Raw genomic sequence first — 14,935 nt, 5'->3', positions numbered from 1 at the left:
TGCTGGCAAAACTGGAGATCCATTTGCAGAAAAATGAAACAAGATCTGTACCTCACACCATATACAAAAATGAACTCCAGATGGATCAAAGACTTAAATGTGAAACCTAAAACAATAGATTTCCTCAAGGAAAAACTAGGGGCAAATTTAGCGGCCCAAACACATGGCATAAATAGACTATCAAGCATAACCCAAAATACACAAACAGCAGAAGAGAAACTAGATGAATGGGACCTTCTAAAAATTATATTTTTATGAGCTTCCAAAGACTTCTCCAAAAGAGTCAAAAGAGTACCTACAGATTGGGAAAAAATATCTGACAAAGGATTTATCTCTAGAATTTATATAAAACTCCAACACCTCAACAACAAAAAGACAAATAATCCAGTTCAAAAATATGTAGAAGACATGAATAGACACTTCACAAAGGAGGATATTCAGGTGGCCAGCAAACATATGAAGAAATGCTCATGATCATTAGCCAATTAGAGTGATGCAAATCAAAACAACAATGAAATACCATCTTGCTCCAGCACTAGTAGTAAAGTTCTACAAGACAAAAAATAACATGCTGGAGAGGATGTGGAGAGATTGAGACTCTCACACACTGGTGGTGGGACTATAAAATGATTCAACCACTGTGAAAAGCAGTATGACGATTCCTTAAAAAGTTGGATTAGAATTACCATTTGACCCGGCCATTCCATTACTAGGTATATAGCCTAAACAAGTGAGAACCATGACAAGAACAGACATATGCACACCCACGTTCATCGCAGCACTATTTACAATAGCACACAGATGGAAACAACCTAGGCGTCCATCAACTGAGGAACGGATAACCAACCTATGGTGCATACACAGAATGGAATATTATGCGACCCTACAGAATAACATGGAATCTGCAAAACACTGCATAATGTGGATGAACTTGGAGGACATTATGCTGAGTGAAATAAGTCAAACACAGAAGGACAAATACCGTATTAGTCTGTCACTGTGAAAGTGAAGGAAAGGTTTATATATGGAAGGAAATTTTCTTTGTTGGTTACTAGGGGGAAGGGGAGGGGAGGGAACACTGTTAGATAGGTGGAGATAAGTATTGATTTGGGTGAAAAGAAGAGCAATGTACCAAAAGTGAGTGATCAACATAGTGGCACTGAGGAAGAGGAAGTCATAGAGAGGTACATGGGAGGTACAGACAACAAAGATGAACCCTTTTGCACATAGAGTACTGCGTTGTCAGTGAAGGCAAACATATATAGGTAGATAGATGGGTGGACAGGCGGAACTATTAGGCATGATTATGCAGCAGGGAGTGTTCCCAAGACCATGTATAGAGTTGGTAGGCAATGATTCTAAAAGAATATCTGTATTTTCTGTAAGAACTCCCAGGTGTATAGTAAAGCTGACAAGGGACAAGGTTATAGTCACTTCTTGGTCACAAACAGCTACCCAGAGGGAGCGAGTAGTTGAACCTGTGGGCTCGGGATCATAGTCACAGGGGACATTATGCTCAATTGGCATAACATACTACACAAAACACTGTTCCACCTCCTACTTTGGCGAGTAATGACTGGGATCTTAAAAGCTTGCAAGCAGCCATCTAGATGCAATTATGGGTCTCTCCTTGTCCATAGCAAAGAAGAATGAAGAAAACCAAAGATGCATGGAAACAATTGGTCCTAGTAACGGGTACACCATGCGATCCACAGCCTATATGACTATGAGACCAGAAGAACTAGTTGGTCCCTGACTATCACTTCAACCACTTGGAGGGGGATCTATGTAGGAGATCCTGGATGGAGTGGGAGAACAATATGGAACAAAACTCAAAATCATTGGGGAAAAAAAAAAGACAAAAGGGGATCAGGTTTGCTGGTCTGATAGAGCCTGGTGGAACCACTGAGACTATGGCCCCTAGCTGCCCTTCAGGTCTGGAATTAAACCCATACCTGTGGCTTTCAGCCAAATAAAAGACAAGCATATGGGTTGAATATTTACCTGAGGTAGACACACTCCTTGGAGAGAACAATCATGGGAGAAAGAAGGGCTGTTTATGCACAGGGAGACACCTCAGGGGGCAGGAGTGCATGGAGGGATAGACACAGGGAAGAGGTAACTACCAGGAGGAAGTGGGATGGAAGCTGTTGGACTCGGGTAAATTGTAGTCAATGTCATGAGACAAAGTGTACGTGAACTGCTGTATGGAAAGTGAATTTGCTCTGTAAACTTTCACCCAAATCACAATAAAAGAAAACAAAAACACAGTTATGAATATTAACCTTCCAAGCCAGAACCAGTTGCCATAGAGTTGATTCTGACTCATGGAGACCCCATGTGTGTCAGAGAAGAACTGGGCTCCATAGGATATTCAATAGCTGATTTTTCAGAAGTAGATCGCTGGGCCTTTTTTTCACCTAGCAGCCCGGTGCATTAACTGTTTGTGCCATGGTTTGCAACAGAGACTCCTTAGAACTAATAAAACCAAAACACCAGCCCCCTTGCCATTGAGTTGATTCCAACTCATACCAACTTTATAGAGCAGAGTACAACTGCCCTAGGTTTGCAAGGCTGTAAATCTTTATGGAAGCCAACTCCCACATCTTTTTCCCACTGAGAGCTTAAACACTGCATCACCAGGGCTCCTTTTAGCACCAATATGAACCCTAAATATTGTATAAAGAATATGTGGCATAAGTATACTGTGTTGTTGTTTCTGTTGTTATGTGCCATCGAGTCAGACCCAATTCATAAGGACCCAACTCATAAGGACCCCGCCTTGGAAACCCAACATAGTATCACTACGGAAGTAGATTGCCCAACTTTCCTTCTGAGGAGTGGCTGGTATGTTTCAACTTCAAGTCTTCTGGTTAACAGTCAAGTGCCTTAGGCACTATGCTACCAGAACTCCCAGCAATACCAAAATTCTTTGGAAAATACCTTGGTTGTGTAGAAGTTAACTCAAAACTATAAACATTAACAATGATCTTAAAGTACTTTGTGCATAGCTGTGGTTCACTTCCTCGTATTACATGCTCAGCACCATATAGGGAGCCCTCATCTTCATGCTGGGAGCTCTGGTAGCATAGTGGCTAAGACACTTGCCTGCTAACCAGACGGCTGGCGGTTCAAACCCACCAGCCACTCCCCGGAAGGAAGGTTGGGCAATCCTACTTCCGTAGTGATACTGCCTCGGAAACCCAAGGAGGGGTCGCTATGAGTCGGGGCCGACTCGACGGCACATAACAACAACAACAACAACATCTTCATGCTGTAGGAAAGGTGCTAGAGGAAGAAAGAGTGAGGGGAAGAGCTGGTAGATTTATGTGCATGACTTAAATAATCACCATGACTATAAATAAAGAGGGGAAGGCATCTATGAATTCATCATCATTTTTGCAAGAGTCTCCAAAAGATACAAAGAATAGAGTGATGTTGAAGAAGTCCAGGTACAAGTGTATACCTAAGTGGTTTGGAAAGACACCTGAAATGGCAACAATATGGAAGAGCTGAACCTCAGCATGCCAGGAATTACAAGGCCAAAGAAGAGTATGAGAGAAGGAAGAAAGACAATAAATTGGAATACTTTTTAAAATAGTTTTTACTCCAAGGAGATGCAAAAAATTCAAGGGATTTGAAGTAATGGGAAAGAGAGTCTATGAAGTTCAAGAAGCAAAAGTTTAATAATACCCCAGAGGAAATTATCTAGCAAAAAGCAAACACCAATTCATTTGTTTGATAACTTCTATTAGTGAAATTAAAGGAGCTCTGGTGGTATAGTGGTTAAAGGATTTGGCTGTTAACCAAGAAGCCAGCAGTTTGAACCCACCAGACACTCCGTGGAAGAAAGATGAGGCAATATGCTTCTGTAAAGATTTACGGCCTTGGAAATCCAGTGGAGGTCTCTGAGTATCAGAATTGACTCAATGGCAGGGTTTTTTTTTTTTTTTTAAACTAGAAGAGTAGATATGTGGCTAACATAGGATCAAACAGTAATTAACCATAACCAGCATCCAGCATTTCATAAGCTCAATGTATTTTGATATTTAAAGCAGAGTCCACAATCAGGAAATAAAAGCAGGATGGACAGTAAGGAGCTGGAACCAAAAAGAGTCAAGGACGGAGCTGAGAAGCAGAATAATCATGTAAAAAAGGAACAGCTTCAAGCCAAACTGAATTGGTCTTGGGCAAGGTCTAGTATAAAGAAAAGTTGCTGAAAAGTTTTATTTTCATGGGAAATATTAAAAAGCTATTAATTTTCTTGGTTAATATTTTCAAAAAGTTTATACTGTAAAATGAGGTCTAGAGTAATAGATCATGAAAATACAAATATTGTGATGTTAATGCAATTTGTCATAATTAAAAATTTAAAATAGCCTAATGTCCCAAAACAGGGGCCAAATGAAAACTTAAGCCCACAACAAAGTCCATTCTGACTCATGGCAATCCTATGTGCAGGGTTTTCAAGACTGTGACCTTTGAGAACCAAATCACAAGGGCTTTCTTTCAAGGTGTCTCGGGTGAGTTCAAACTGCCAACTTTTGCAGTTAGTAGTCGAGTGTTTAACTGTTTGTGCCACTGAGGGATTCCTCCAAACAGGGGCACACTAAATGGCATAGTGCCTAAGGCATTTATTTGACTGTTAACCAGAAGGCTCGTGGTTCAAACCCATCAGCCACTCCACAGAAGGAAGCCTGGGCAATCTACTTCCATAAAGATTTACTGCCTTGGAAACCCAAAGAGGGTCACTATGACTATGAGTTGGAATCAACTCGATGACCATATGTTTGGTTTTTTGGTTTTATGTCTATAATTTGAATATTATGCAGCCCCCAACAATAATATGTAGTAATGTAGAAAATACTCAAGACAACATTGTATGAATTGCAGAGCTAAAATAATGGAATATAGAATTTTAAAAACAGATTTTTTTAATTTCATTTGTAAAGGTGTCTGAATCCTTATGAAAAAGTTGTTATTAACTTTAATTTGCCTTGGCTATTTTTTATTAGTGGTACCCTCATAGGGCTCTGAACAATCTCAAAGTAGACAGAAAAGGAAACCACTTGCATATAATTTTGAGCTTTGTTGTTGTTGTGTGCCATCGAGTCGGATCTGACTCATAGCAACCCCTCCTTGGGTTTCCGAGGTGGTATCACTATAGAAGTAGATTGCCCAACCTTCCTTCCAAGGAGTGTCTGGTGGGTTTGAACTGCCAGCCTTCTGGTGAGCAGTCAAATGCCTTAGGCATTACGCTACCAGATATCCTTAATAAAATATTGCAGAGAAAAAGGATGCCATCTTGAGAAGCTCTCTGTAAGACACATACTACCACTCTTTGACAGTTTTTCTAGAAATCACTGAGTGTATACCAAATGTAGCATCTAGAAAGAGTATTTATAGAAAAGGAAACTGTCAAGCTTTAGGTTTCCTAAATTATGATTTTGTCTTAGAGATCAAGTCAAGCATCTATGAACTAAGGGTGAGTGACTCACACGTGAAGTCTTTGGCTAGGCCACCAGGGTTCACTTTCCTAAGATCTGTTTTCCTAGTGATCAATTTGCCTAAGACCATTACAGCTAAGAGCCATTATCCTTGGGAGTTTCCACATCTATGTGAGTATCCTGTCCTTTTTTGTTATCTCTTTGTCATTCTGGAATGATTTGTACTTTCGTCATGTTGTCAGGAGTGACCAGTCCCTGGATAAAGATATCATGTTTGGTAAAGTAGAGGGTCAGGAAAAAATAGAAAGCCCCTCAACAAGATGGATTGACCAAGTGTTTGCAATGATGGGCTCAAGCACAGAACAATTGTGAGGATGGTGCGGGGTCAGGCAGTGTTTTGTTGTGTTGTCCATGGCACCTATCAACAATCAAATTCCTGAAAAGGTGCATTTGTGTTTATTTAGCATTTCTAATCAACAGTGCTTAACTTTGCCTTGTATTATGAAGAAATGGATTGTTTTATATCTCTCTGGTACATACTTTGTTTTTCTGCTTTATTTGCTTATAAATATTCTAAGAAATTTTAAGACCAGTTTTTCTAGCTGGATAACTTTTCTTCAAAATATAATTTAATTTTTATTTTTAGGACACCTGTACAAAAGTGAAAACACTAAAATTGAGTTTTCAATTACAGAAGAAGTGTTTATAGGTAACTTAAAAATATTTCAATTTATTTACTTTAGCAGTTTAAAAAGAATTCAAGCACCATAACAGTGAATTTCAATGAAGAAGAGGGTTTAGGGTTACATGAGAATAATCTGAGAAGTTTTTCCAGTTCGAGTCTAGCTCTCCAGTTAGAGTCTAGAATTTTGGGGGTGACAGTAACATTCTCTTCCTGTTAGGAAATAAAGGGAAATAAAAATATAAAAATCCCTTTGGCTTCCTACTCACTCTTGACCATAATCTGACTGCCCCGTCCTTTATGGGCATTCATAAAATATTTTAATTTTATTATTTTAATTAAAAATGCCCTTGTAAATGATTCTGAATATCACACATTTGTTCTTAAAGGAAACTCTTACTTGGAGCCACATCTAATTCTGTATCATGATGTTTTACTTTACAGCAGTATGCTTCCTTTGATGCACAGGGGATCTAAAAAATATTTCTAATTTCATGAGACAAAATGTACCCAAGGACAAAGGGTATACAAAAAGAACCAGTTTTTTGGTTTGTAATTTAAACCAGGAAATGTCAGGTAAACTGACCTGGCAGGGTTAGGCAAAGCAGGTCTGAGCCAGTGAGGCCAACCAGGCACCTTCCAGACAAACCCAGTCGGCACCAGCAACCTAGTGACTCACCGGCACGGCAAGATCCTGACCACATCGTTAGGCTTGTACCCTTCAATGCAGACTGCACAGTTGTCAAAATCAGGCTCTGTTTCCTGCAATAGAGAAAGCACAGATCAGCTTATTTTCTTAGCTTAAACACTTGTGTAAATACTCAAACAACAGACCCAACGCGAGTCTTCCTTGAGCAAGGCTTTCAACAGTCCTGATGCCCATTTTCTTAATCAATAATAGACTATATATTGGCTTTCCAACCTCTACTTTTTGTTTTTGTGTTCCACTGAAAGTGCTTTGGTGAGAAAAACAATTTTCTATTATACCATTACTAATAATGTTATTTGTTATAGCTATTAGAAGACACATTTCCAAATCTTGAGGATGAGAAGTAAGATTTATGAAGAATTATCTGAATGACATTTAATCTATTTCTTTAGAATCTATTGTAGAGAACTCTAAAATAGTGGTTCAATTTTTTTCAAGTATATAAATCTCTTTTGATGCCCCCAAATGCATAATAGTCTTTGCACTTTTATTAGTCTCTAATTAAAGGGAAGGAAGTAGCAACAAAATGTACTTTAAACTCAGTAATGCTTTGAAATAAATTTCAACTTATTAATTCTAACAATATTTTTATATAGTTGAAGAAGAGTAGCACATAATTTGTAAGACAAATTAATTATTCAGACTAGAGATGACCGTTTGTGTATATGTCCAATTGTGAATCTCTTATAACTCCTCCAGGAGGCCAAAGCCCATGTACTGTCAGCCACCACTCTCAAACTTTTCTTGGCAAGAAGTGAGACCTTCAGAGTCTGTGGACCTGGACTGCACTGCTGTGTCCCTCCTCAAAATTTGCTTTTGCTTTTGGTCTCATGGAGTCCCTGGGTGGTGCAAATGGTTAAGTGCACTACTAACTGAAAGCCTGGCAGTTTGAATCCATTGAGAGGTACCTCAGAAGCAAGCCCTGACAGTCTACTTCTGAAAGATCATAGTCACTGAAATCTCTATGGAGTGCATCTCTACTTTGAAACTCATGGGGTTGCCATGAGTCACAATCAACTTGATGACAACTGGTTTGTATTTTTGGTTAATTTTTTCGTTTAGCCTTATATTGCCATTCAAGGGAGGCTGTTGCAGTGACTTTGGGGCTCTACATTCTCAATTTCAGAGGGATTGAACATGCTGTCTGCATTAATGGAGGACTTGCCCAGCACATATATTCTTTGCAAAGATCTGTGGGAAAACCTTCTCAGGTCGTAATACTGGGAATAAACTATTTTGTTTTAATGTTTTTTTTTTTTTTTTTTGGCACTGGAATAGAGTCATTACATATTGTTTGAATATTGCTTCCTTCTTTGTACTGGATGCTAGAAAGCACCAACCTAAAGTTGGGACCCATTTCTGTTACAACACTTCAGGTAATGTATCTATACTAACTGTACTGAAGTGGAGGATCAGCAAAAAAGAGGAAAACCTTCAATATAATGGACTGCCACAGTGGCTGCAAAAATGGACACAAGCAAAGCAACAATGGTGAGGATGGTGCAGGACTGGGCAGTGCTTCGTTCTGTTGTGCATACGGTCACTATGAGTCGGAAGCAACTTGATGGCACCTAACAATAATTGTACTAATTCCAACCATCTATTTTTCTACACATAACTTTTTAATTTCTCATTTTTTTCTATCCAACTATTTTGTTGTCCCTTTTGTATGCATTTTAGAAATTTTGTTGTATTATATTTAATAAAGAAAGATATAAGCAACAGATGCTTACAGGACAACTTTTAACATACATTCCCTTTTCCCATCCTTCCCTCTCTCTGACCCTGGATGCCAGAAAAGTTGGGAGCATCTCTGAATAGCTCTTCACCAAAAAGAAAAGAAAGATCTTACCTTGTCACCCTTCTTGATGGTCCTGACCTGGAGCTTGCTGATTGCTTTCTTTGCTGCATCTCCCAATCGGCGCTGGAAAACCAAAAGCTGCTTGTTAGTAATAAAGATGGGTAATTCTAGACTTCATATCTGTCATTTAATAAACCAGGGCAGCTATCTCTGGAATCATGCACAAGTGGCACGAATGTCAACCACGATGGCTGGAAGAGATGAGGCAGTGGTGTCTGTTCAAAGTGCCACTACTAACTGAGGTTTATAAAAGAGCTTTGCCACAGGGAAAAGTTCTTCATGCCTCATGTTAAGAAATTAGCATATGACATATAAAGATCCTACCATACAGAGTCTCTGGGCACAGGTTACATTTGAACAGAGAAGCAGAAAAAAAAAAAAAAAGAAAAAAAAAAAAGTTCAATAATTAGCCATTCACTCTGTGGCATGGAAGGAGTTGTGGTGGTGTAGTGGTTAAAGCATTTGGCTGTTAACCAAAAGGTTGGTGGTTCGAACTTCATAGTCACTCTGAGGGAGAAAGATGAGGCAATTTGCTTCTGTAAAGATGTACAGCCTTGGAAACCCTGTGGGGGCAGTTCTACTCTGACTGATAGGGTAATTATGAGTGGGAATTGACTCTATGGAAGTTGGTTTGGTTTGGTTGGTATGACATGGAGATAGCCAATTTGAAGCAGGTGAAACCACCTTCATCTCTTTTTTATAATTAGGCTTAAGTGCTCACGTTTTCTTTCCATTTGCTTATATAGATCCAACAAAGGTCTGTGCTAGCTTATCCCGTCCCATTCTCTTATGCCATTTTTAGCTTCTTCATGCATGTGTATGTGTAAGTGTTCATACTGAAAAAATAAACAAAACATGTGTTCAGTTTAACAAATAATTAAAAAGCAAATACCAATGTAACCACCACGCCCATGTCAAGAAATAATGTAACATGTTGCCTTTGTTTGGATAGAGAATATTACTATCCTAATGAACCCTGTAATAATGCAATGAGAGGGCAATGAGGAGGAGTGGGAGAGGGAAAGGGTAGGAGGAGATTAAGGTTTTAATCTGTCAAAGAAAAAAGTTTGCCTGTGAGTTTTCTATATATGCTATCTCCTTCTTGGGCATGTATACTTCTGGTTTGTCATAGATGTGTATTAGGAGCAGTGAAACATATTTGAAGGACTAAAATTAATGGAGCTAACATATAAAACACAGAGTAATAGTTTTCTTCCATTAATTTTGTTTCCTTCAGAAACAACATTGAATCTTCTTTTTTTCCTCTAAAATAGTAGACATATATAAACGAATAGTTTCTATATCTTAGGTACCATGCTAAAGCTTTAAATGTATTATCTTGTTTAGTGTTATACCTATCTTATGAGAAAGATGTTGTGATAGTTGGAGTTTTGTGTCAACTTGACTGGACCACAATTCTGAGTGGTTTAAATGTCGTGATGTGGATTATTCCCATGATGAGATCAGATGTATATGTTTTGAGCAGTCAATCTGTTGAAAGGGAGTTTCCCTAGGGGTGTGGCCTGCTTCCAATATATTTATGGACATCTTGGGAAAAGAGACACTCTTCTGTGGATCGGGATCCTGTTGTTCTGCCTACAACTGTCCATGAGCAAACAATTCACCATTCGGCCTGGAGATTTTGGATTCATCATTTGTTGGAGTCAACAGCCAGTACAATGCCTGCCAACCTTGAGGTCATCAGCCCCTCCAGATGTGTGAGTCAAGAAAAGCCTTCAGCTTGACATTTGATCCAAGAACTTGGGACTTGCCAACTTCTGCAAGTGTGTGAGCCATTTTCCTAAGATAATTTTTTTTCCTCTCTCTCTATATACAAGCTTTACTTGTTTTGCTTCTCTAGAGAACCCAGCCTAACACAGAGGCTATTTTACAGAACACAATAAAGGTAGTGAAATGTCAGTCAGAATCTGAACAAAATTAAGTCCGACTTTAAAATCCAAAGCTAAACTGTTACTCTCATCTTTATTTCAGCCACCCAACCAATCAACCAATCAACATCTGGCCAGACAGCTAACCAGTCAGCCAGCAATGCAGTCAGTCAACCAGGCCAAATAACTAACTAAACAGTTGGCTAACCAATCAAAATTTAGTAAGTACCTATTATGTGTCACTTTCCTAAGTGCACAGCCATTAAAAGTATATAATTAGGAAAAGGAATTTCCACTTAACGTTCTAAATATTCTACATTCCCATTTTCTTTATTCTCTTTGATGTTTCATGCTTAGTTTTGAAAATAGTATTGGTATTTTCAATAGAAGAGTAAGTTTTGGGTAAAAGAAGACCTATGTGCACTTGACATTTATGTAGAAGTTCATGAGAGGCCAGTAAATTAAGGTTAGCAGGAAAAATAGGAAGATCCTGTAATGGTAAATACCCAGGGGAGACAAAGGAACGAGAAGGAAACAAAAGAATTGAAGGTGAAACTAACTGTGATGGAACTCTCCTCTTCCACTAGTTATTGCCTAATTATTCTTTAGATCTTGACTCCAGACACTGCTTCAGGGACCCCTTCATAGATCTCTCCAAGGAGAGCAGATCCCTTTAGTTTAAATGCTCACACATTTTTTCTTTCTTTTTTTTTTGCCTTTGAAGAACAGAAATTTAATTCCTCAAAGTTCAGGAGGCTTGAAGTCTGCATTCAGGGAGTGGCTCTAGGAGAAGTTTCTTCCTTGTTGATAAAAAAAACAAAACAAAACAAAAACCCCAAAGAAACCAAACTCACTGACATTGAGTTGACTGCAACTCATAGAGACTCCTCCTTGGGTTTCTGAGGTGGTCTCCACGGAAGTAGACTGCTGGAGGCATAATGCCTAAGGTATTTGACTGCTAGCCAGAAGGCTGGTGGTTCAAACCCACCAGCCACTCCTTGTTTGTAGTCCTGGGAATTCCTTGGAGTTTCTTGTTGTTCCTTGGCATTCTTTAGCATTCCATGACATCTATCTTACTCCTGTGTGTGTTTTTGTGTCTATTCTGCTTTATTTTTATAACTCAGAAATAATTAGGTTTAGGAACCATCCTGCTCTGGTATGACCTCATTAACATAACAAAAGAAAACTCCTATTTCTAAACAGCATCATATTTATTTATTTAACTGTGATTTGGGTGAAAGTTTACAGAGCAATTCATTTTCCATTCAACAACCCATACATATTCTGTTTTGTGACATTCCTGCAATCCCTATATTGTAACAGTATTTTCCCCACCTCCTCCCTGCGTCTACCCCTTCCCTTTGTCCTTCCTTCCTATCCCCTCCCACCTTCCCAGCTCTATTCCTGGGCAAATGCTGTCCTCTTGAACTCATATGCCCAACTGTTCTAATGATTGCATACCTTCCTGATATTACTGTTCACCTTATAGGCCTATCATTTTGCTGACAGTGAGTCATGTGGCTTAAGTTTAGTTGTTAGTTTGAAGGGTATGTCAGGGGCACAGTCTCAAGGATTCCACTAGTCTTAATCAGATCAGTAAGCCTGGGCTTTTTTATGATTTTGAGTTTTGTTCTACATTTTCCCCCACTCTATTCAGGACCTCTTATTGCATCCTTTTCAGAGTAGTCAGCAGTGGTAGCCAGGCACCATGTAGTTCTTCTGGTCTCTATATTTTGGTTTTGGAGGCTGGAGTTCACATGCTCCATTAGACCTTTGGACTAATTGCTTCTTTGTGGCCTTGATTTACTTCACTCTTTTTTGCTCCAGATGGGGAGAGACCAATAGTTATACCTTAGATGGCAGCTCACAAACTTTTAAGACCCCAGTTGCTATTCACCAAAGCAGGATGTAGAACATTGTTTTTATGGACTATGTTACACCAACTGACCTTAGTGTCCCCCAAGACTATAGACCTGAGTCTCCATTCTGAATTACTCACTTCCTCAGGGTGTTTGATTGTTTCGTAACTTTGTCCTCTGTGTGTTATGCTATATTCATGGATATATTTGAAGTACATATAAATACATAGGTAAAGATAACCTCTATGAAACCTATTTATATATTCATAGGTTTAGTCCCATTTGCCTTCCCACCTCTGTAAATTAACTGTGTTGGAACTCTCTTTTTCCTCTAGTTACTGCCTATTCATTTTTTATATCTTGACTATAAACATGTCTTCAGGAGCCCCATCCTAGATCTCTCCCAGGAAAGCATATCCCTCTAGCCTAAATGCTCACAGCATTGTGTACCTCTGTGTCATGGCACTATCACAATATTTATAATTTGACTTTTTTTTTTTAATGATTATTTAATCAATCTCTTCTATGTTCCCCTTAAGAATATAAGCTCCCAGAGGGCTTCTCATTGTTTCCTCAGTACCTAGTATAAAGCAGGTGGCATTAACTGGGACTCAGTCATTTAACAAATATTTTTTGACTACATATATGTGCCAGGCACATGTCTAGGTTCTGGAGAAAATCCCTGCCCTAGTTTCTGAGTGTTACAAATAGTTAACCCACCTCAACTGCTAAGTGAAACATTGGAGGTTCTAGTCTACTCAGGAGGTTTTAGCCTTGTGATCTACTTCTGAAAAAACAGCTATTGAAAGCCCTATGGAACACACTCCTACTAAGACACATACAGGGTCACCATAATCGGAATAGACTTGATGGCAACTGGAGGTTCTGTAGCTTACAATCTATTAAAAAAGAACCAAACCAAACTCACTGCCATCAAGTCAGATCCAACTCAGCGACCCCTCCTTGGGTTTCCAAGGTGTTATCACTACGGAGGTAGATTGACCAACCTTCCTTCCAAGGAGTGGCTGGTGGGTTTGAACTACCAGCCTTCTAGTTAGTAGTCAAATGCCTTACTCCATAGTAGGTGATGAATGCATAAAAACCTTAAGACAATAGGTGTTTTCCTCCATTTTTTTTTAAAGCATGGAAAAGAAACTTGGAAATGTAGTCAGTTATTGGGAAAAAATTATAGACAAACTGTAAATAATACATGTAGTAAGGTAAGAAGAACTGTGCTATTGGCCTTGGCAAAGGCAGTCTGAACTAAATGTGGATCTCTGTTGAAGAAGCCTAGAGCAAGGGTTGAAAGATCTTGAGAAATGCTAGTAAATGCTAGAAATCTACAGAATATTACATTTAGAATAATAAAGCTGGACCCAAAGTAAAAAAAAAAAAAATGTTGAATGTTTTTACTTTCAAGAGTTCAGATATTTTTGCAATTGTGGTTAATTGGTAATATATAATATTTGGCCTCATTCAATCACTTAAATTTTTTTTCTTTGTTTTTTGCATTTTCTAAGGTTGAGCAGAGTAATTAAGTGGCAGAAATTATTTTCAGTCATCACAGATTATACTCACAGGAAGACCAAAACTTTTTCTTTCCCCCCCAGGGAGAAAAACCAGAAATTACATTTTTAAAGTTTAATTTCATTTAAAATAATTCTTTAGCAATTGTTCTATAGCAAACAATTCTTAAATATGAGCATGTAAAATAAGTTCGGAGTCACTGGGTGGTGCAAAAGGTTAATACACTCAGCTGCTAACTGCAAGGTTGGAGGTTGGAGTCCACCCAGGTGTGCCCTGGAATAAAAGCCTGGTAATCTACTTCTGAAAAATCTGCCATTGAAAATCTTATGTAGCACAGTTCTACTCTGACACACATGGGGTTGACATGAGTTGGAATCAACTTGACAACTGAAAAAAAAAATGAAAAAATGATAAGTAGAAAGACTACTTTTAACTTTGGCCAAGTATTTAGTTTCATCTATGGACATAAATGAATAAAAATAGAATGGATTTAAAAAACTTTTTGCTTTTAGGAAGAAAGCCTTTCAATGCTTCTTTAAAGGGAAATGTATTGCATCTTTATATTAAAAAATGACCTGTTTATTCAGGACATGTGAAATAAATTGACCTTAAGGTATCAGGGATTATGGCTGACAATAGAGTTAATGGTTAGGGAATTCAAAAGACAAATCCCATTTCTGACATTATGGCCAGTGGGGGCAAGGAGAGGTTAAAGATTCAGCAGAGGAGAAAGTCATTTGGAAGGTAGGCTTCCCAAATTAGCAGAATTAACAGATCCAAGGAAGGACAGCTCTTTGAAACTAGAGTAAAAGGAAATAATAAAGTCCTTATCAACATCAGGTTACGAGGTTTTTGTCCCAGGAAAATGGTATAAATATATCGCTTTGAGTCAAGCCTCATATTGTTGATAGATAATAGATATATACCTCTCTCTCTCTCTCTCTCTTTTTTTTTTTTTTTT

General features: G+C 38.5%; 1 protein-coding gene across 1 annotated transcript in view; it reads right to left on the bottom strand.

The window, feature by feature from the left end:
• The window catches only part of RNF150 (ring finger protein 150), a 433,071-nt gene that overhangs the window by 111,601 nt on the left and 306,535 nt on the right, over nucleotides 1-14,935 (bottom strand). The window contains exons 3-4 of the mRNA XM_007941198.1: nucleotides 8,691-8,762; nucleotides 6,809-6,891 (exon numbers count right to left, since the gene is read on the bottom strand). Coding sequence (XP_007939389.1) covers nucleotides 6,809-6,891; nucleotides 8,691-8,762 — 155 coding nt within the window. The remainder of the gene's footprint in view (nucleotides 1-6,808; nucleotides 6,892-8,690; nucleotides 8,763-14,935) is intronic.

This window comes from Orycteropus afer, unplaced genomic scaffold, assembly GCF_000298275.1.
Source record: "Orycteropus afer afer isolate SDZICR_OR568_19922 unplaced genomic scaffold, OryAfe1.0 scaffold00076, whole genome shotgun sequence".
NCBI lineage: Eukaryota > Metazoa > Chordata > Mammalia > Tubulidentata > Orycteropodidae > Orycteropus > Orycteropus afer.
This window is presented reverse-complemented; position numbering and strand designations above follow the sequence as displayed.